General features: G+C 64.1%; 2 protein-coding genes across 5 annotated transcripts; one reads left to right on the plus strand and one right to left on the minus strand.

The window, feature by feature from the left end:
* Positions 1–733: 733 nt before the first annotated feature.
* Positions 734–15,747, plus strand: OPLAH (5-oxoprolinase, ATP-hydrolysing). 4 transcript variants are annotated; one of them, XM_087447273.1, is made up of 27 exons: positions 734–1,004; positions 6,204–6,427; positions 6,502–6,693; positions 7,249–7,348; positions 7,430–7,553; positions 7,645–7,840; positions 7,921–8,086; positions 8,190–8,328; positions 8,414–8,481; positions 8,618–8,883; positions 9,011–9,123; positions 9,217–9,387; positions 9,592–9,729; positions 9,822–9,960; positions 10,082–10,194; positions 10,434–10,585; positions 11,231–11,391; positions 11,475–11,576; positions 11,685–11,859; positions 13,503–13,687; positions 13,816–13,962; positions 14,057–14,191; positions 14,371–14,520; positions 14,638–14,795; positions 14,868–15,028; positions 15,179–15,276; positions 15,538–15,747. In XM_087447273.1, the coding sequence occupies exons 1-27, from the start codon at positions 770–772 to the stop codon at positions 15,682–15,684; spliced, it is 4,155 nt and encodes a 1,384-aa protein (XP_087303399.1). In that variant the 5' UTR covers positions 734–769; the 3' UTR covers positions 15,685–15,747. The 4 variants fall into 4 exon arrangements, with proteins under 4 accessions (XP_087303399.1, XP_004443077.1, XP_087303401.1 ...); XM_004443020.3 differs by lacking the exon at positions 734–1,004 and adding an exon at positions 5,247–5,683; XM_087447275.1 differs by lacking the exon at positions 734–1,004 and adding an exon at positions 5,818–5,859.
* Positions 15,368–18,301, minus strand: LOC101404343 (sphingomyelin phosphodiesterase 5). The gene is made up of 9 exons (XM_014797307.2): positions 18,293–18,301; positions 18,114–18,211; positions 17,074–17,980; positions 16,904–16,976; positions 16,495–16,635; positions 16,332–16,421; positions 16,182–16,245; positions 15,971–16,106; positions 15,368–15,898 (listed from the first exon to the last, which is right to left on the minus strand). The coding sequence occupies exons 1-9, from the start codon at positions 18,299–18,301 to the stop codon at positions 15,806–15,808; spliced, it is 1,611 nt and encodes a 536-aa protein (XP_014652793.2). The 3' UTR covers positions 15,368–15,805.
* Between the last annotated feature and the right edge of the window lie 1,226 nt (positions 18,302–19,527).

The raw sequence follows: 19,527 nt of genomic DNA on the forward strand, positions 1-19,527 counted from the left end.
CAGGAATCTGCTGTCTGCAGACCTCTCGTGGGGCCTCCCTGCTGCCCACCCACCCCCTTCCCTGAGGTTGCGGCCCTGAGTGTGGTGCCTCGTCCAGGGTGCCTGCCCTCCCCGTGACAGTGCCACTCCCTGCCATCCTGCAACAGGCCCAGCACTGCCTGGTCCCTCTCTTTGCCTCCAGCCCCATCCTAACGCGCTCACAGGCTCACCTCGTGCCCCGGGAGCTCTGACCCGCCCTAGTCTCCAATGTCCAGCTCCTGCTGCTGCTGGGCTAGGAGTGCCCCCTCCCTCAGCTCAAACACCCACCCTCTGACCCCTTCAGATGCTGTGCTGGCCACAACTGCCCCAGGGACCAGGCCATCACCAGCCCCATGACCTGGCACAGGCAGGTGGGGACGCTGCAGTTGGTGGCCAGATGGGCGGTGGGAGGTTGGGGGGTGGATGCCAGGATCTCGCACCCTCCTCTCTGCAACACACCATGCTAGACTAGGATGAAGATGTTTCCGTCCTCCCGGAGGGGCCTTCCTGGAGGGACACCAGGGCCTGGGGCAGGTCTGGGATCCTCTAGTCGTTCGGCCCTCAGGGGGCCAGAGGTCATAGGTCGGGTGTGCCCTGTTCCCGTTGGTTGGAACTGCTGGGCCCTGGCTCTGAAGCCCCAGAATGCGGCCAGGGCGCGGGGGCAGGGCAGCTGCTGACCTCACAATGGCGGGGTCCGCTGTTCCTGGCCAGCCCGCCCACTGCCGGCAGCTGCAGCCCGCCGCCGCTGGGCATGTCCCTCCTCAGCAGCTACGAGGGCCTGCGGCAGGAGATCCAGCGGCTGGCGCAGGAGAATGAAGAGCTGCGGCGGCTGGTGCAGCTCATCCAGGAGAACCAGGAGCTGAAGCTGGTGCTCAGGAACCGGGGCAGCAGCCTGGGCTTCTGCAGCTCCGGGCTCCTGGCTGAGGTGGCTGCCAGCCCCCGGCCGACCCGGCGCAGAACCATCAAGTTCAAGGATGCTGAAAGAGGTGAGCTGTGCCAGGGCCCTCGGGGGCGGTTCTCAGAGGCCCACGAGGCTTCACTCATTCAGGGTGCGCGAAGACAAGGAGGAACAGGACCCCGCTCCCGCAGACCTGTGATTTGGGAGGTGCTGACAGATACTACGGAGTATCATACGGAGCAAAGCAAGTGGTGAAGGGCCGAGGTGGGGGCTGTTTTAGGAGGTGCAGCTGGGAGGTGACATCTCTGAGAAAGTGACATCGGAGCAGAGCTAGACCGAAGTGAGGTAGCCACGAGGCTGGGGTAGAGCTTTCCAGGCTGAGGGAACAGTCCATGCAGAGGCCCTGGGGTGGCAGTGAGTTGCGTGTGTTGACAGTGCTGAGGCCAGTGTTGCTGAAGTGGAGGGCAGAAGAGGACCAAGAGGGCCTTACAGGTCAGAAGGAGGCTGAGGGCAGGCTCTGTCCCCAAGGCCTGTGCCCTCTAGGCTCCCTGACTGACGGGGGTGGGGCACAGTCCCTCTCCTGGTGAGAAGTGACAGGCTTGGCCAGGGTGGGGAGTACAGAGTAGTTGGGCTTTGGATATACATTTTAAAGGTCAAAGTAACAATAGGACTTCTGGCAGGTTAGGCGTGGGGTGTGTTGACACAAATAATCAATAACCAATCTATGGATAAGAAAGATAGAGTGATACTGATTGAGCTAATGTGAGGACTAGCCGGGAAGCACTCTCTTCTGCAGGGAAGAAAGCACTCTGGGGCCAGCCCCGTGGCGTAGCGGTTAAGTGCGCGCGCTCCGCCGCTAGCAGCCCGGGTTCGGATCCCGGGTGCGCACCGACACACCGCTTGTGCGGCCATGCTGTGGCGGCGTCCCACATAAAGTGGAGGAAGATGGGCACCGATGTTAGCTCAGGGCTAGTCTTCCTTAGGAAAAAATAAAAAAAGAGGAGGATTGGCATGGATGTTAGCTCAGGGCTGATCTTCCTCACAGAAAAAAAAAAGAAAGCCCTCTGGAGAAGCATGATTTACAGCACGATTATATACCATTTCAGAACAAAGAACATCATCAAGCATGACAGGAATATGATTTTTTTCCCGAAAGTCACAAGGAGAAGTTTCGCTGAAGTTTAGCACACACACAGCAGGTCAACTTGACCTTGGCTCTCTGGGAAGAAAAGCCTATCTTCAAAGTAGTACTGATATCGCCGTCAGAGAAAGGGAGACATTCATTCCTGTCTTTAAAGAGTGCATTCTTTGCTTTGGGAAAATGGAGCAGATGCACAATGCATGTTTGGTGGGCCATAAGTCAGGCTGCTCTGGGAAAAACAATTTTTATTTTATTTTTTGTTAGCAAATGCTACCATGTGGAACACTAAACTTTATTTACTCTATTTATATATTTAACAGATCTAAAGTATTTACTTCTTGCTTTGAGAAAAAATGAAAAATATGGGAGCACTGACTGACTCCTCTTTAGGAGAAAAGGGTTATATGTACAGCTACGGAGAGTTACGGCTTCTCCCTTACGTACAAACGCATGAAATACAAATACAAACACGTAGTTAAGGCCGAATCAGGGTTAGACTAGAATGGCTCCCCATATACGTCAATATATGAAAACTTATTATTTTCATCAGGAGTGAGAAAGAAGGACTCCAGGGCAGCTTGTAGGGTTTGGCTGGAGTGCTGCAAGTGGGGAGCTGCCCCTGGAATGGGCAGGCTAGGAGGTGACCCCAGGCCTCATGGAAATAGGCACCATGCTTTGGGGAATTCTGTGGCCACGCAGAGCTGATGGGAGACACAAGTGGCCAGGTGGGTACTCAGAGTCATGTCAGGCCTGGCACTGTGTTTCGTCCGTGCTGCTGAGGGGCTGTGGATGTTACCAAGGGGAGAGTGTAACTAGAGATGGTGTCTGAGTTCAGGCTGCTATAACAAAACACCACAGGCCGGGCAGCTTAAACAACAAACTTTTTTTTCTTTTGTTGCTGAGGAAGATTTGCCCTGAGCTAACATCTGTTGCCAATCTTCCTCTTTTTGCTTGAGAAAGATTCTCCTTGAGCTAACATCTGTGCCAATCTTCCTCTACTTTGTATGTGGGTCACCGCCACAGCATGGCCGCCAACAAATGGTGTAGGTCTGCGCCCAGGAACTGAACCCAGGCTGCCGAAGTGGAGCATGCCAAACTTAACCACTAGGCCATGGAGCTGGCCCAAACAACAAACATTTATTTCTCACAGTTCTGGAAGCTGGAAGTCTGAGATCAGGGTGCAGACATGGTTCTTGGTGAGGGCTCTCTACCTGGTTTACAGATGGCCACCTTCTTGCTGCATCTTCACATGGCACAGAGAGACAGAGAAAGAGGGAGGGGCAAGCTCTCAAGTCTCTTCTTACAAGGGCACTAATCCCATCATGGGGCCCAACCCTCATGACTAATCACCTGCCAGAGGCCCCACCTCCTAACACCATCACACTGGGGCTTAGGCTTCAACATATGAATTTTGGGGAGACACATTCAGTCCACAGCAGAGGGGAACTGCTTGGGACACACATCATTCAGGAAGACATGGTGAAGGAAGTTGGCAGGAGGGAGATGACGAGGCAGGGCAGGAGCCCAGAGCAGAAAGTGCTTCCCAGAGACGGACTGAGGAGTGGGCAGATGCACAGAACAGCTAGAGGAGGAACAGGCCTGGGTCAGCTAGGTGGGCCTTCGTTGGTCTTGCCTGGAGCGATTTCAGTGGAGGGGGGTCAAGAGAGCCCAGGGGTGAACAGAGGTAGAAGGGGGCACCATGAGGAGCATAGCAGCCCAGGCTGCTGCTGGAGGGGCATGGGGACAGGGCCTTTAGAAGATGCGATTGTGAGCTGATGGTCATTAGCAGTGGGGTGAAAATGGGGGGGCAGGCAGGGTGATGCCCGTGGGCAACCAAAAGGCTTGAGGTCGGGGGCAAAGGTGGGCTTGGCCGAGAGCACAGGCCCCTAGGCTGAGTACAGGATGGCAGGTGATGGTGGGTGGGGGTGGGGTCATGGGTCTTTCTGGATGGATCTTCAGCTGACTGTCAGGCTGGAGAGGCTGTGTTGCTGAGGGGCTGGTTGCAGCACAGCTGCCATGAGTCCTGCAGGGATGGGGGTCCTGGATTGAAGAGGGGATGCTGACCAGCATTCCGTGGTTTGCTCAGAGCAGGTGAGGGTAGGGCTCCCGCATCTTGGCTACAGTGATTGTCTAGGGGCCCGGGTGGACGTGAGGGACAGGGAAGGCAGTAGGGAGGTCGTTGCACTAGGAGTCTGGGGGCAGTACCATGGCAGGCACCTGCCACTGGGTGGGCGGTCATCTGGACATGATCACAGCCCATCCTCAGGGATGTGGGTCCCATATGCCTGATCCCAGGGCTGATCCCTGTGTGCTAGGGAGCTGGAGTCCACGACGCTCAGCCCAAGCAGGGCTGGAGGAGGGAAGACACCAGCTGGAGCCTGGGCTGGTGGAGGAGGCCATGGGCCAAAGTCAGAGGGTGTGAGGGGGAAGTCAGATCACAGAGCCTGGCATTGCTCTGAGTCATCGGATCTCATATCTATCTTTCTTGTGGTGACCTGAGCCAGGTGCTTGGTCCAGTTCCTTCAAAACCGCATCTCCTTTCATTCCCCATCTGCCCTTTAACACCCCCAACATATGGAGGATGCTGCCAGAGGCCACCAGTCAGTGGAGAGCCCTGTTGCAGCCTGTGCTCCCAGCGCAGCCCACCTTCTGTGGGCCTCCTGGGACCAAGCAGGCTTCCAGGTCCAGCAAGGCTCCTGGTGAGCAGGGAAGCCTGGGGTGTGCGTGGGAGGCCCAAGGCATAGGTGGTGCCCCTGCCGGTCTGGCTTTCTGGCCTGGCACATCAGGTGAGGTCCCCTTCACCGACTGTTCCCTTTGCTTGGGACACGCCCCACCCCCCACCTTTCCCTCTCCGGATGTCTGAAAGGCCTTCCCCAGGCTTCTCACAGCTCATGCCCACCCCAGGCCTGGGCAGGCACACAGGCAGCTTTCCTCTATCCGCCTCATTGTCATGGGACTGGCGGCGACCTCTGGTGACATCAGCCCAGGTGTCGCGAGGGTCCTGCCCTTCCGAGCCTCGGCTACGGCGGGGTCGGCCCCGGGGTAGGTGGTGTGGAGGAGCCCTGCCCACAGCGCCTGCGCGCACTCAGGGAGTGAGGGGGTTCTGTGGGGCGCGCGCGCCCGCGGCCCCCTCGCCAAGCCCCTCCACTCCGCCCCTGTTGCCCCGCCCTGTCCTCCCCGCTTGGCTGCCCCGCGTCAGGGCGCAGTCCGAACTCGTCTGGGCTACTGTTTGTCTGGGGGCCAGCCTGCTTCCCCTGCCTCGGGGCACCCGCAGGTGGGTCCCCAGGGCGCCCACGCTCGGCGAGCTCTGGGCTGGTGCAGGGCCTGGCGGCCGGCGGAGAGAAATCGCCCGGGAGCCCGGGCCGCGCCAGCACAGCGCCGCCGCCGGGATCGGGCTGGGAACACCCCCCTCCCCGCCCGCCCCGCGGCAATCCTCGGGATGGCTGGCGGCGGAGGAAGGAGGCGGCTCCGGGAAGGCCGAGCCTGACGCAACCGGGACGGCCTGGCGCGCCGGGACCGGTCGTGCGGGGGGCGGACCCCGCTTCCGGGCTGGGGGCGGGCGCGGGCTGGGCCCGGAGGGAGAGCGGCCCGAGCAGACGGCGAGCGACCCGGACCTGACCGGCCAGGTGGGCCTTGCACCGGAACCTACCCCCCCACCGCTCCCCGCGGCCACCGGCGCTCCCACCACCCCCACCGCCCGCTGCTTTCCGCCCCGGGCCACCGCCCTGCCCCGCCCTCTGCGCAGACTCCGCCCCGTCCCCTTGTCCCAAGCGCCCGCGGCTGAAGGTCGAGGAGTTTCGAGGTGGGGCTCCCCTCACCGTCCCCCAGCCCCCGTGCCTCTTCGTGCTAAAAGAGCTCAGATCCCCGAGCCCGAGGGCTCCCGCAGCGCCTCCACCTCTGAAAGGCCTGCTCCAGGCCCTGGGTTTCCGCCTCAACCCAGGGCGCAGAGAACTGGGTGGGCTCGGCGCCCCAATTTTCCTAGCTCTGGCCCCGCCTCAGGCTGCCCTCTGAGCTACAGCTATGGCTCTGCCCAGGGCACCTGCTGAACCTGGAATCCCCCAACTTCTCCCCATCCCAGCTCTGCCCAGGGCTGCCCATATGTGGATGACCCCCAGGCCTCCCCGCTGACTCACTGCCTCTGTCCAGTTCTCCCAGGACTACAAGCTGAAGAGTCACTGCTTGACTCCAGCCCTATCAGCATGGGCAGCCCCGAGGGGCGCTTCCATTTTGCCATCGACCGTGGAGGCACCTTCACAGACGTCTTTGCCCAGTGCCCAGGGGGACATGTGAGGGTCTTGAAGCTGCTCTCAGAGGACCCTGCCAACTATGTGGACGCACCCACCGAGGGCATCCGCCGAATCCTAGAGCAGGTGGCCAGGGCAGAGCTGCGGGGTGGGGAGGGACCCCTGGGCCTGAGGCCTGACACTGACCACGTGGTTCCCAGGAGGGGGGCCTGCTGTTGCCGAGGGACCGGCCACTCGACACCAGTCGCATTGCCAGTATCCGCATGGGCACCACAGTGGCCACCAATGCACTGCTGGAGCGGCGGGGGGAGCGGGTGGCGCTGCTGGTGACACGCGGCTTCCGAGACCTGCTGCACCTGGGCACCCAGGCCCGCGAGGACCTCTTTGATTTGGTGAGCTCCCCCTGCCAGCGGGCGGCAGCTCCTGCAGCTCGTGTTTTCCCAGGGATGCCCTGGCCCTTCAGGGAGGGTCCTTGGCAGGATCAGTGTCAACCCACGGCCACCAGCTGAGAGGTAGAGAGCAGGTTCTGGGCACTCGTAGGGGACACTGTGTCCCCCCAGCCCTCAGAATGGTCACATGTTGTCCTGTTCCTGTCTGCCACGTCCTGGACCCGAGATGTAGGACACCCCAAGCCAGCCTGTTCAGGGTGAGGAGTGGGAGCCCACTCCCACCCCACCCCCACCCACCCCCAACTCCCGCCTGCACACCCACTGCCAGGTCCTGGGAAGGAGCTGCTCTTGGGGGTGGCCAGGCAGCTGGCTGGACTCAGATGCCTGGGGGCAGAGAGCCGCCCCCTGGGCTTGCTGGGGCTGCCCATCTGACTGTGTCTCCTGGGCCTGTTGACTGGCCAGTTGGGACACATCCCCTCGCCTGCACTGCCCCACCCACACAGGACCCCAGCAAGGACCCTCAGGCCTGGCCTCCTCTGAGCCTCTGCCTGCCCCCAGGCCGTGCCCATGCCCGAGGTGCTGTACGAAGAGGTGCTGGAGGTGGATGAGCGTGTGGTGCTGTATCGCGGGGAGCCAGGCGCTGGGACGCCCGTCAAAGGTGCGGATGCCTCCGGTGTTGGGATATGGGGGCAGCAGGCCCTGACGGGCCCTTAATGGGGCGCTGATGAGCTTCCTGCAGGCTGCACGGGGGACCTACTGGAGGTACAGCAGCCCGTGGACATAGCAGGCCTACGTGGGAAGCTGGAGAGGCTCCTGTCCCGAGGCATCCACAGCCTGGCTGTGGTGCTCATGCACTCCTACACGTGAGTGTGGGCTGGCTGGGGGCCGTGAGTGATGGGTGGTGGGCAGTAGGCTGGGGGTGTGAGCCACAGTGCCACTGGGTCGTTGTTGTAGGTGGGCCCAGCATGAGCAGCAGGTGGGCGCACTGGCCCGGGAGCTGGGCTTCACACATGTGTCACTGTCCTCGGAGGCCATGCCCATGGTGCGCATCGTGCCTCGGGGGCACACGGCCTGTGCTGATGCCTACCTCACGCCCACCATCCAGCGCTATGTGCAGGGCTTCCGCCGTGGCTTCCAGGGCCAGCTCAAGGTGAGGCCCCCTGCCTGCCTGCTCCTGCTGCCCCAGCCTGTGCCTGCCCAGCCCCTCACTGCCCACCTGCCTGCCCATAGGATGTGCAGGTGCTGTTCATGCGCTCCGATGGCGGCTTGGCGCCCATGGACTCCTTCAGCGGCTCCCGCGCTGTGCTCTCTGGCCCTGCTGGGGGTGTGGTTGGCTATTCAGTCACCACCTACCGGGTGGAGGGCGGCCAACCTGTCATTGGCTTTGACATGGGAGGTATGAGGGCCGAAGGGTGGGGTCCAAGGGAGGCTCAGCTGCCCAGCTGGTCAATGCCAGGCATCTAGGTGTGAGATGACTTCTTACTACCCATCCCCCCCAGGCACGTCCACCGACGTGAGCCGCTACGCTGGGGAATTTGAGCATGTCTTTGAGGCCAGCACAGCCGGTGTTACCCTCCAGGCCCCCCAGCTGGACATTAACACAGTGGCAGCTGGTGGGGGCTCCCGCCTTTTTTTCAGGTCAGACCCCCGCATACACACCTGGGCAGGGACCCCCACCCCTGCCTCCCAACCCACCTCTAATTCCAGTTCTCCCTCTCCCAAGGTCAGGCCTCTTCGTGGTGGGCCCTGAGTCTGCAGGAGCCCACCCTGGCCCCGCCTGCTACCGCAAAGGTAAGAGCTGGTATCCGCCCTGCCAGGCCCCTTCTACGCTGCCCAGGCCTGCCCTAGCCCTTCAGTCCTGCCCTTGCTGCCAACTCCTGGCCACCCCCCTCCAGCCCCCAACCCCAACGCTGTGCACACCTCCCAGGGGGCCCTGTGACAGTGACGGATGCTAATCTGGTCCTGGGTCGCCTGCTACCTGCCTCCTTCCCCTGCATTTTTGGGCCGGGAGAGAACCAGCCACTATCCCCTGAGGCCTCCCGAAAGGCCCTGGAGGCTGTGGCCACCGAGGTCAACAGCTTCCTGACCAATGGGCCTTGCCCGGCCTCCCCGCTGAGCCTGGAGGAGGTGGCCATGGGGTTCGTGCGTGTGGCCAACGAGGCCATGTGCCGGCCCATCCGCGCACTCACGCAGGTATGCCTGCCCTGCCCTCCAGCCCTGCCCCCAACCCCACACCTCCCACTCAGGCAACCCGACAGGGGCGAGGGGTGGGGGGCCAGACAGGGTAGGGTAGGCTCCTGACCCCCTTCTGACTCCCCAGGCACGAGGCCACGACCCCTCGGCCCATGTTCTGGCTTGCTTCGGGGGAGCTGGTGGGCAGCATGCTTGTGCCATTGCCCGGGCCCTGGGCATGGACACTGTCCACATTCACAGGTGTGTCTGGGCCTGGTGTATGTGTCCCGGGGCGGGGGGCTGGCTTTGAGAGGTGCCCTCACCTTCATCGCCGGGTGGCCCCTGTCCCCATAGACACAGCGGGCTGCTGTCGGCACTGGGGCTAGCCCTGGCGGATGTGGTCCACGAGGCGCAGGAGCCTTGCTCGCTGCCCTATGTGCCTGAGACCTTTGTGCAGCTGGACCAGAGGCTGCGCCGCCTGGAGGAGCAGTGTGTGGATGCCCTGCAGGCCCAGGGCTTCCCCAGGTGAGGCTCTGGGGGTGGGCTGGGCCGGGCAGAGGGCTTGCAGTATCCCAGCCACCCCCTGGGCCAGTTTACCGCCTGGCTTCCCAGATGGTGCTGGGCCCCTTTGGGCGGTGGTCAGGGTGGGCTGGACTCCGAGTGCTGGAGGAGGCAGGACAGGGGTCCTCGTGGGGTGCCCTGTGTGAGTGCCCCGCCTGCCCACTGCAGGTCCCAGATTAGCACTGAGAGCTTCCTGCACCTGCGCTACCAGGGCACGGACTGTGCCCTGATGGTGTCCGCCCACCAGCACCCACCCACCGCCTGCTCGCCCCGCGCCGGTGACTTTGGGGCAGCCTTTGTGGAGAGGTATGCAAGTTTTGCATCCTGGAAGCCCTGGGGATAGCCTGCAGCCTGGCCGTCTCTCGCTGATGGCTCCCTCGGGGCCCTTGGGCATGTAGGTACATGAGGGAGTTTGGCTTCATCATCCCTGAGCGGCCAGTGGTGGTGGACGATGTGCGGGTGAGGGGCACTGGCCGCAGTGGCCTTCGTCTCGAGGACATCCCCAAAGCCCAGACGGGGCCTCCCCGGGTAGACAAGGTTGGTGGCCCTCTTTATGCCCACCCCCTCACACCCACAAGGGACACGGGGACTGGTGTGGACAGAGAGACCCAGGGAGGGTGCTGGACCTGGGAACCTCAATCCCCCTCATGCTCCTCAGATGACCCAGTGCTACTTTGAGGGGGGCTACCAGGAGACACCTGTGTACCTGTTGGGAGAGCTAGGCTATGGGCACAAGCTTCAGGGGCCCTGCCTCATCATCGACAGCAACAGGTGGGCTGAGGCCTGGCCCAGGTGGGGCCATGGGGGTGAGGGCTGAGGCCACAGCTGCTGGGACCTAGGTAAGCTGTGGGGCCCTGGTGGGGGCGTTCTCTGGCTCAAGGCTGCAGGAGTCTGAAGAACTCTGGGGTCCCATTATGGTTGGGGTGTCCTGTGGCCTGGGGATGTGGGGACCCTGGTTGGGAGGCAGGGTCTGGCCTGGCCCCTCCATCCCCTCTGCACCTCTGCCCCAGCACCATCCTGGTGGAACCAGGTTGCCAGGCAGAGGTGACTGAGACTGGGGACATCCGAATCTCCGTGGGGGCTGAGGCCCCCAGCACAGTGGGCGCCCAGCTTGACCCCATCCAGTTGTCCATCTTCTCACACCGCTTCATGAGCATTGCTGGTGAGTGGCGGCCGCCATCCTTCTCCAAGGCCCTGCTCCCTGTGGTGTAGGGCGGTGGGTCTGCATATTTGGCAAAGGTAGGCATAGGCAGTGTGGCTGGCAGGGTTGTGCAGAAAGAAAGTATGACCCAGAGGAAGGGGCAGAAGCAGAGTCCCTGCTGGCGACAGGGTGGGCAGTGTGGTCCTGGCCCTGGGATGGCAGAGCCTCGCTGCACCAGCAGGCCTTGGGCAAGGTGGGCACCTTCCTCCTACCAGCAGCCGAGTGATCTGTGATTGCCAACCTGTATGAGCAGGAAACAGGCTCAGCACAGTGAACCTGTCTGTGCAGGGTTAGGCTGGGGGCCTGCTGGGGGCCTCAAAGCCTGTGCCTTGGCCCCAGGTTCTTACTGTGCTATGCAGGGCGGAGGGTTGATGTGGGCACCAGGTTCTTGCTGGGGCTCCAGGCAGGGGTGAGGAGGAAGGGGGTGAACCCCACACAGGCAAGACATGGCCTGGCCACAGCCTCACTGTGTGGGCCACGGCTACCTTTGGGTCCTGGGACTGTGCCTCAGGGGCCTTGAAGGTGGCAGGTGCTGCCTCTCCACATCCTGGGTCCTGCTGTGGGTGGGTTGGGGCCAGCGGGCGCCTGGTCACTCTGTGCCCCCAGAGCAGATGGGCCGCATCCTGCAGCGCACAGCCATTTCCACCAACATCAAGGAGCGCCTGGACTTCTCCTGTGCCCTCTTTGGGCCTGATGGGGGGCTGGTCTCCAATGCCCCCCACATCCCTGTGCACCTGGGCGCCATGCAGGAGACGGTGCAGTTCCAGGTTCGGCGGGTCCCCCTCCCTGCCCTCTCTCCCCTGCCCCCTCCCTGCCCCCTCCCTACTCTGTACCTGTCTCCTGGCTTCAGATCCAGCACTTGGGGGCTGACCTCCACCCTGGCGATGTGCTGCTGAGTAACCACCCCAGCGCAGGGGGCAGCCATCTGCCTGACCTGACTGTCATCACACCGGTGAGGAAGCTGCCTGGGCACCCAAGGGGCAGGGTGGCTGACCAGCTGATGCCTGAGTACCTGGGGGGCAGGGCAGCCTACCAGTTGACTGTTGCTCTCCACTCCTAGGTGTTTTGGCCGGGTCAGACGAGGCCTGTGTTCTACGTGGCCAGCCGTGGGCACCATGCAGACATTGGGGGCATCACACCAGGCTCCATGCCCCCCCACTCCACCACGCTGCAGCAGGAGGGTGCTGTTTTCCTGTCCTTTAAACTCGTCCAGGGGGGCGTCTTCCAGGAGGAGGGTGAGCGGGAGTGGGGCTGGGGTCGGGGGATGGGGATTCAGTGGGCTGGTACACATGGCTACTGCCTAAGCCAGGCCAGGCCAGACACTGGGATGCAGCCCACTGGCCCAGGCCTGCCTCGAGGCTGGGGGAACTGGGCAGTGACACCATGGGGAGGTTGCAGATCATCTCTCAGAGATGATCAGAGTGGCTGAGATGAGTTCTGCTTGGGCCCAGGAAGGCCTCAGTGGTTTTGGGGTGGAGAGTTGCCAGGATACCAAAGGGCCTGGGTGTAGGAGAGGGAGGAGCCTATTTCAAGGAGGGCAGCTGCTTGTGGTGTTGACAGTCTGCACTGGGTTTGCTCTGGGTCTGGGGGCTGCAGAGAAACAGTAGGGTCAGGGGCCAGGGGCTGTAGGCTCTTGGCAAGCTCTCCTGGGCCTGGGCCTGGGCCTGAGTCATTGGGTGGTGGGGCGACAGGGTGCCTGTGAAGGGCTTCTCAGTCTGCCTTTGCACCCTGAGAGCCCCCTGCTTGTGTGCAGAGTGGACAGGGTTTCTGAGGGTGGCCTGGAGGCTGGCATGGGGAGTGGGGTGGGGAAGCTGCAGGCAACCTGGATGATGCTGAGCCTCAAGCTGGGCAGCAAGGTGGGCTGGGGACAACTGTTTGGAGATTGAGGTGGGTACTTGATGGGATTTGGGAGCAGAAGTCAAGTTTGGACAGCTGGAGGATGGAGGCTCTGCCACTGAGAGGGCACAGAGCAGCTTCAGGGAAGGTGGGGCAGATGCTGTAGTGGAGCCTGAGGGGCAGGGGCAGCAGAAATACAGAGCTGGTCTGAGGCTGCAGGGATCTGGGAGCCTAGGGGTGCGTCTCAGAGTGAGAGGAGGTAACATGGGCAGAGTAGAGGGTGGGGAACAGAGCCACAGGCTGCTATAGGTGCCAAGGACACAAATAGAGTGACCTAGGTCTGGCCACTCCCTTGGTCAATGTGGGGTGGCGGCAGGGGGCAGAGATCATGGGAGGGACATGTGCAGGCACATGACAGAGGACCCAGTGGCCAAGGAACCTCAGAGAGGACTGTGACCCAGACCGGGAGAGGGCTTTCTCGAAGTGGGGAGTGGTCCCTGGAGCCAGGACCTGCACTACTTGCCAGGGGATGGAGGCCTTGTCCAGACCTGTTGGGGGGTGGGCACAGACTCTTTCAAAGCAGTTGGCTGTGGGAGCCAGTGGGGGCCATAGGGCTGAGGGCAGTGTGACAGGGGGAGGGTCAAAGGAATGGTTTTTCTCCTGGGAGAGGAGAGGGAAGCCTGGAAAAGGCAGGAGGGAGTGGGGCCAGGTGGAAGCAGGGCAGGAGGAAGAAGGAGAGAGGAGGGTTTGCTAAGTGACACATCACCCCCTGAGCCCCCCCTCCAGGCACCTCCGGCTCCTGAGAGGTCATAGATATAGCTGCCTGCCCCAGTCCTGGCTGCCATGGGGCTGGGGTGTGGGAACAAGGTTCAGCAGATAGGGGGAGGCTGGGGGCTGGGAGGAGTCAGCAGAGTTGTGGGGAGCCAGTGAAGGGCCAACATGGGGGCCCACAGTGCCTAATGGAGGTGCAGCAGGTGTGGAGCAGGGCACCAGGTGGTCCCGGGGCTTGGAGGGTGGCTCAGAGGTGACCCCATCCATCCAGCGGTAACTGAGGCCCTGAGGGCACCAGGCAAGATTCCGGACTGCAGTGGCACACGGAACCTGCACGACAACCTGTCAGATCTCCGTGCCCAGGTGGCAGCCAACCAGAAGGGCATCCAGCTGGTGGGGGAGCTCATCGGGCAGTACAGTCTGGACGTGGTACAGGCCTACATGGGCCATATTCAGGTGTGCCTGGGGGACAGGAGCATGGAGGCAGCTCTGTGCTTGCCCCCGGGCAGCTGGGTGGGGAGTAAGGGGGGCACCTGGCCCACCTGGAAGGTAGCATGGCTGCCGCTGAACATACACTCTGCCAGGCAAACGCTGAGCTTGCTGTGCGGGACATGCTGCGGGCCTTTGGCACCTCCCGGCAGGCCCGGGGGCTGCCCCTGGAGGTGTCTGCGGAGGACCACATGGACGACGGTTCCCCCATCCGCCTCCGTGTGCAGATCAACCTGAGTCAGGTCAGGCTGCGGGGGCGGGCCCTCCTGGGGCGTCAGGCGAGTGGCCGCCTGGCTGCTGACGACCTCTCCTCTCCCCTCCCCTCCGGGTGGGCAGGGCAGCGCAGTCTTTGACTTCAGCGGTACCGGGCCCGAGGTGTTCGGCAACCTCAACGCACCGCGGGCCATCACGCTGTCCGCCCTCATCTACTGCCTGCGCTGTCTGGTGGGCCGTGACATCCCGCTCAACCAGGTGCGCAGGGCTGTGATGTGTGCGAGCACAGCAGGTCGACTCTAAGCCCCTGGTCCCCCTGAGTGAGCCTGGGGGCGAGGTCAGCCCAACACCCAACAACCGACTGATCCTAGGGGTGCTGGTGGAGGGGGCACGTATGTTTCCCAATTGGGCCTTAGAGCTGGTCCCTCCCCCTACAGGGCTGCCTGGCGCCCGTGCGCGTCGTGATTCCTAGAGGCTCCATCCTGGACCCGTCCCCCGAGGCGGCCGTGGTGGGCGGCAACGTGCTCACGTCGCAGCGCGTGGTGGACGTCATCCTGGGGGCCTTCGGGGCCTGCGCCGCCTCCCAGGTGCGGCGGGCGCGTGGGCGCCGCTCAAACGTGCTTGGGGGGAGGGCTGCGGGCTGGGGGGGGCGGGCAGGGAGCGGGTGCGCCCCAGTCTAGCGCAGCCGCCGCTTGCCCCATCAGGGCTGCATGAACAACGTGACCCTGGGCAACGCCCACATGGGCTACTACGAGACGGTGGCGGGCGGCGCAGGCGCGGGCCCCTGCTGGCACGGGCGCAGCGGCGTGCACAGCCACATGACCAACACGCGCATCACCGACCCCGAGATCCTGGAAAGCAGGTGAGCGGCGCGGGCTGGCGCGGGCCGGGGGCGCGGCCGTGGCGGGCCGCTCTGAGCTCCTGGCCCGCGCAGGTACCCGGTCATCCTGCGCCGCTTCGAGCTGAGGCTGGGGTCCGGGGGCCGCGGCCGCTTCCGGGGTGGCGATGGCGTCATCCGCGAGCTGCTGTTCCGCGAGGAGGCGCTGCTGTCGGTGCTGACCGAGCGCCGTGCCTTCCAGCCATACGGCCTCCGCGGTGAGCGCCTCCTCTCCCTTCTCCCTGCCATCCCTCTCTCCCATGCCGGCCGGGTCTGTTTCCCACTTTCCGCCCCATCTCCCCACCAACCTCCTGTGTCTCTCCCTTCCTTATCTCCTGGGCCACCCGGTACCTCGTATCTTCACGCAGGGGGTGAGCCCGGCGCCCGTGGCCTAAACTTGCTGATCCGCAAGGACGGCCGGACTGTGAATCTGGGTGGGAAGACGTCGGTGTCCGTGTACCCCGGGGTGAGGATTGCGGCCTGGCACGTCCCATCACCCGCCCCCCCCCCCCCCACAGCGGCCTCTGTTCCTCAGAGAGAGAACAGAGTTGCAAATATAACCAGAGACTGAGTTTAATTTGGCTCCCGAAGGACGGAGGGGCCGCGCACCGGGCCTCGGTGGTCCAGGCCAGCCGCTATGGATGCGCTGACCCGGTGGGGGATGGGACTGCAGCGGGAGGCAGGGCGGGGTCCATGCCCGCGCTGAATCTGGTTCTCTGCTCCACAGGACGTATTCTGCCTCCACACACCAGGCGGCGGGGGCTACGGGGACCCGGAGGACCCCGCCCCACCACCCGGGTCGCCCCCGCAGCCTCCAGCCTTCCCTGAGCGCGGCAGCGTCTATGAGTACCGCAGGGCCCAGGAGGCTGTGTGAGAAGGGCCCACATAATAAAGATCCCTTAAGCCGCCCTGTTCCCACGGCGACTGGCCGGGCTCACGCTCTGCGTCCTGTCCGTCTTCCCACCGGCCTCACACCTGTTGCCTTCGTGCCTGCTTTAGGAGGACATCGAAACTCGGAGCCGAAGTCCCACGGCCAGGTGGTCTGTGAGCCCCGCCAGGGCGGTGCTGAATGTCACCTGTTCCACCTCCTGGGGATGGGAGTCAGGTTAAGGAGTTGCCACAGCGCCCGCCGGCCCAGTGCCCTGAGCTCTGGCACTTACTGGGTTCAGCGGGCCTCCGGGCACTCCCCGGTATGTGATGTAGTCCAGGCGCCGGCCCCTCCAGGGCTTAGCCCGGTGGCCTCCTCTGGGAGGGCCTGCCAGGTAACGGTGGCGCCCTTCCTCCTGCTCCAGGGCCCTGAGGAGGGGCGGTGTCACAAGGCCAGGGCACTCTCTGTTCCAGGCGGTGCCTGGCCCCCCGGTCGCCACTCACCTCCGCAGCATCTCCGGGGAGCAGGCCACTGAGTGGCAGAGCATGGAGGTGTTCAGAATCGTTCCTGTGGGAGGGCGAGGGAGGGCAGTATCAGCGGGAGCCTCGGCCATCGAGCTCTCCTTAGGTCCGCCCCCCGCCCGGGTGCCGTACCCAGGGCCCAGGGCTGCTCCCGGCGCTTGGCCAGCCGGCAGGGGTCCCGGAAGCGGCTAAAGAGCTGGTGCTCCTGCTCCTGCGCATGGTCTGCGGAGAGAGACCCGCGCTGAGTGGGCGGGGCCAGGCCGCGCGGCCCCGCCCCGCCGCAGCCTCCGCTTACCTGGCGAGCAGTTGTCGAAGTTCAGGTCGCCTAGCAACACGCTGAAGGCCACGGCATCGTCTCCCTGGCGGCTCTCGGCCTCAAACTGCTCGGCCCAGTCCAGCAGCAGCGTCAGCTGTTTACAACGCAAGGGCCCATCCTCTGCCGGGGGTGGCGGGAGGGCGGGGGAAAGATGGCTCAGCCCAGCGTGCCATTCCGCATCCTGGACACTCAGCCTCACCCTTCCCCGGCCCCCGCCCGGCCCCGATCTGTGAGCCCACCCAGGCATTCCAAGGGGCTCGCGGAGCCTGGGGCAGTGGACAAACGGGGAGGGGCGGAGGGGAGGTGCAGGCGAGGGTTGGGACCCGCCGCCACGCACAGAGGCGGGACGCCCTGCCCACGCGCGGTCGATCACGTCTGCCGGGCTCACCACTCGGCGCATGCAAGTGAGTGCAATGCAGGAAGCCTACGATGCGGCGCCCATCCAGGATGCCCAGATGTACCTGCAACACCACGGACGGCCCCAGCAACCGTCGCCTGTGCCACCCCACGCCCCGTCCCCTCCCCGGCCAGGGAGCGCCGCGGCCAGTGGGCGAGTACCTGTGCGGAAAGCAGTCCTTTGGAGGCCAGCGCGTCCTCGCGACGCCCGTGGGGGAAGGACCAGAAGGCGGCGCGCAGCAGGGGGTAGCGAGAGGCCAGCAGCAGCCCGCTACCTAGCAGCTTGAGATGCGGCCCAGGCTGCAGGCCGAACGTGCCCACGTTGTACAGCACCGGGCCCAGATTGGGCGCCAGGCGGCTTACCAGGCGGCGTGCCGCACGCAGATCAAACACCTCTTGTAGGCACACGAAGTCCAGACCCGCCGGCACCGCGGCTATCAGCATTCCACACGGCGCCCCTGGCCCTGGCGGGCTGCAGCCGGTAGTCCCATAGCGCGAGGGACGCAGGCCGGCGAGCAGCACAGCGCCCACGGCCTCGGCCCGCCGCTGGCCGTGCTGCAAGTTACTGAAGCGCGCCAGCCCATCGGGGAGCAGACACAGGTTGGCGCTGAGGAAGCCGAAGCAGCGCGCGGGCTCAGTTGGGGGGCGCCAGGGCGCGGGGGGCGCCCAGCACTGCGGAGGTGGCTGGTAGCAGAAGGGGCGGCGCCAGACCTGCAGCAGCAGCCAAAGCAGCAGGCCCGGCAGTGCCAGGGGCAGGCCGACGAGCAGCAGCAGCAGCAGAGACGCTCCGGCGCCCGCCGCTGCGCTCAGCCACCTCAGGCCGCTCGGGCGCGCCGCCGGCGCCCAGTAGCCCAGCAGCTGGTCCAGGGCCCAGTAGGCCGGGAAGAGCAGCGCGCAGGCTAGGCCGTGGAGAGCGTCCAGCACAGGGTGCGGGAAGGGTGAGGGCCGTAGGGCACCGGCCGGCGGGGGCCAGGGATTGCATGGCGTGCCGGGCTTCTCGGCCGCGCGGCGCCCTGGCAACTCATTCGCTTCCAGCGTGCGAGTCGATTCGTCGGTGCGTCCGCAGGAGCTGCAGGGGAGTCACAGGTGTCAAGGTCACGTGGCGCAATCTGTGCGCGGAGCCGGGAAGGCGCGGTGCCCGAGAGCTTGGGGGCACGGGCGCAGGCGGAGATGGCGCTTCCGGGACGCCGCCCTCTCCTCACCGGCGCGGAGCCTCGGCGGCCGGCAGATAGAACAAAAGGGAAAGCGAAAGGGACCCTGGCCTCGCGATCCCGCCCCAAGTCCTTCGCCCCGCCCTCCCCTGAAGGCCGCAGGGAGAACCCCCAGACCCGCCCGACGGGAGCGGGGACTAGGGTGCCGCCGGCACCAAGTGGAGGGCGACCTTTTTCATTGCGCGCAGTCGCAGCGCCCGTGAGGGGAATGCCGTGCGCGCTGCGTCCTGCTCCCTCCCTCCCTCCTGCAAGTCAGCGTGGAATTGTCGGGATGCTCCTGCTGGCCAGACTACGGGATCTGCCACCTCCCCCACCCGTATCCCCCCCGGAGCCGCGATGTCTAGCGCCTGAGTTCAAAGACAACGTCTCCCATGAGAGACGGCCTCGGAGTGGATTGACCAACCGCCCACTCAGCGCTCCGCAGAGACCGCCAAAAGGCCGGCCCCCAGTGGTGATGGCACTGTGACCCTACCCCAAAGAGCTTCTAATCTGGGGGGAAGGGACCGTTGTTGGTTTGGCCCTGCGCAGCCGCTCCACCGGGGCACGCGAGCCAGATGGAACCCGGCTCCTCCTCCGCGGAGCCCTCTCGCACCGCTCCGTTGGTTCTGAGGACCGAGCGGCCTCGCGCTCCCTCAGGCGCTGCGGGCCTGCCTGGGCCCCACCTTTCTAATTCGAGCTGTGAACCAGTTCCTACAGCTCCTGCCGTTGGCTTTTAAATTGTCCTGGAGTTTGGGTCAGGGCTGCCCTTCACACAGCTGGCAGGGAAGTGGAGGGGCTTCTGCCGCCCCCCCCCAGCCCCCACTTCGCAGTTCTCTAGAAGTCCCTGATCCCCTTTAGAAATCAAGATCCCGTGCTGGGTGTGTTCATTGCTCCTGATTTGTCTTGCTGCTAGGCGTTCTCAGCACAGAGCTAGAGAATCTCTATCTATAGATCTCTACATATCTGTACACAGAGTCCTTCCCTGCCCTTCCCAGGGGTCTGGCTGGATCCCCAGAAGTAGCAGGCCTGGGAGTAGGAAGGGCGGAGAGGCAGGGAGCTCTGGGGCCAGAGGGCTCCAGCACACACAACCCTCTCCTTCCCTCACCCCTCCTGGTTGCTGACACGTTATGTCTGCTTGAGCCCAGACCCTGGGGCTCCTGCGTTCCCTTGCGGTACTCTGGCTGCTCCAGAAGCCTCCTGGGCTGGGGTCCTTGTTGCCACCTCCCACCGCAGTTCCAGCCTCCTCCCCATCCTCGGGCAGGTCCTCTCCTTTCCCCTTGGGGGGCCGGAGGCCACCCTGTGGGCTTCCCCGCACTGCCCTTCTCTCCTCGCACTTGCCCTCCCAGGGACGACCATCCTGGCCTATACCCCTTAGCTTCCTGCACCATCCACAAGCCCTTCCCCACTGAGTCTGCAGGTCACCTCC

The sequence above is a fragment of the Ceratotherium simum genome, chromosome 23 (assembly GCF_057802395.1).
Source record: "Ceratotherium simum simum isolate JZ-2026a chromosome 23, ASM5780239v1, whole genome shotgun sequence".
Classification (NCBI taxonomy): domain Eukaryota; kingdom Metazoa; phylum Chordata; class Mammalia; order Perissodactyla; family Rhinocerotidae; genus Ceratotherium; species Ceratotherium simum.

Bases quoted from the DNA above. Each gene is read 5' to 3' on its own strand.
- LOC101404343 (XM_014797307.2), bottom strand. The intron at 16,636-16,903 runs GTGAGCCCGGCA...CACCCCCGGCAG, and splicing joins TCACTTGCATGCGCCGAGTG to AGGATGGGCCCTTGCGTTGT. The intron at 16,246-16,331 runs GTACGGCACCCG...GCCCTCCCACAG, and splicing joins GGAGCAGCCCTGGGCCCTGG to GAACGATTCTGAACACCTCC.
- OPLAH (XM_087447273.1), top strand. From the start codon at position 770: ATGTCCCTCCTCAGCAGCTACGAGGGCCTGCGGCAGGAGATCCAGCGG. The intron at 13,688-13,815 runs GTGTGCCTGGGG...ACACTCTGCCAG, and splicing joins CCTACATGGGCCATATTCAG to GCAAACGCTGAGCTTGCTGT. The intron at 15,029-15,178 runs GTGAGCGCCTCC...ATCTTCACGCAG, and splicing joins CCAGCCATACGGCCTCCGCG to GGGGTGAGCCCGGCGCCCGT.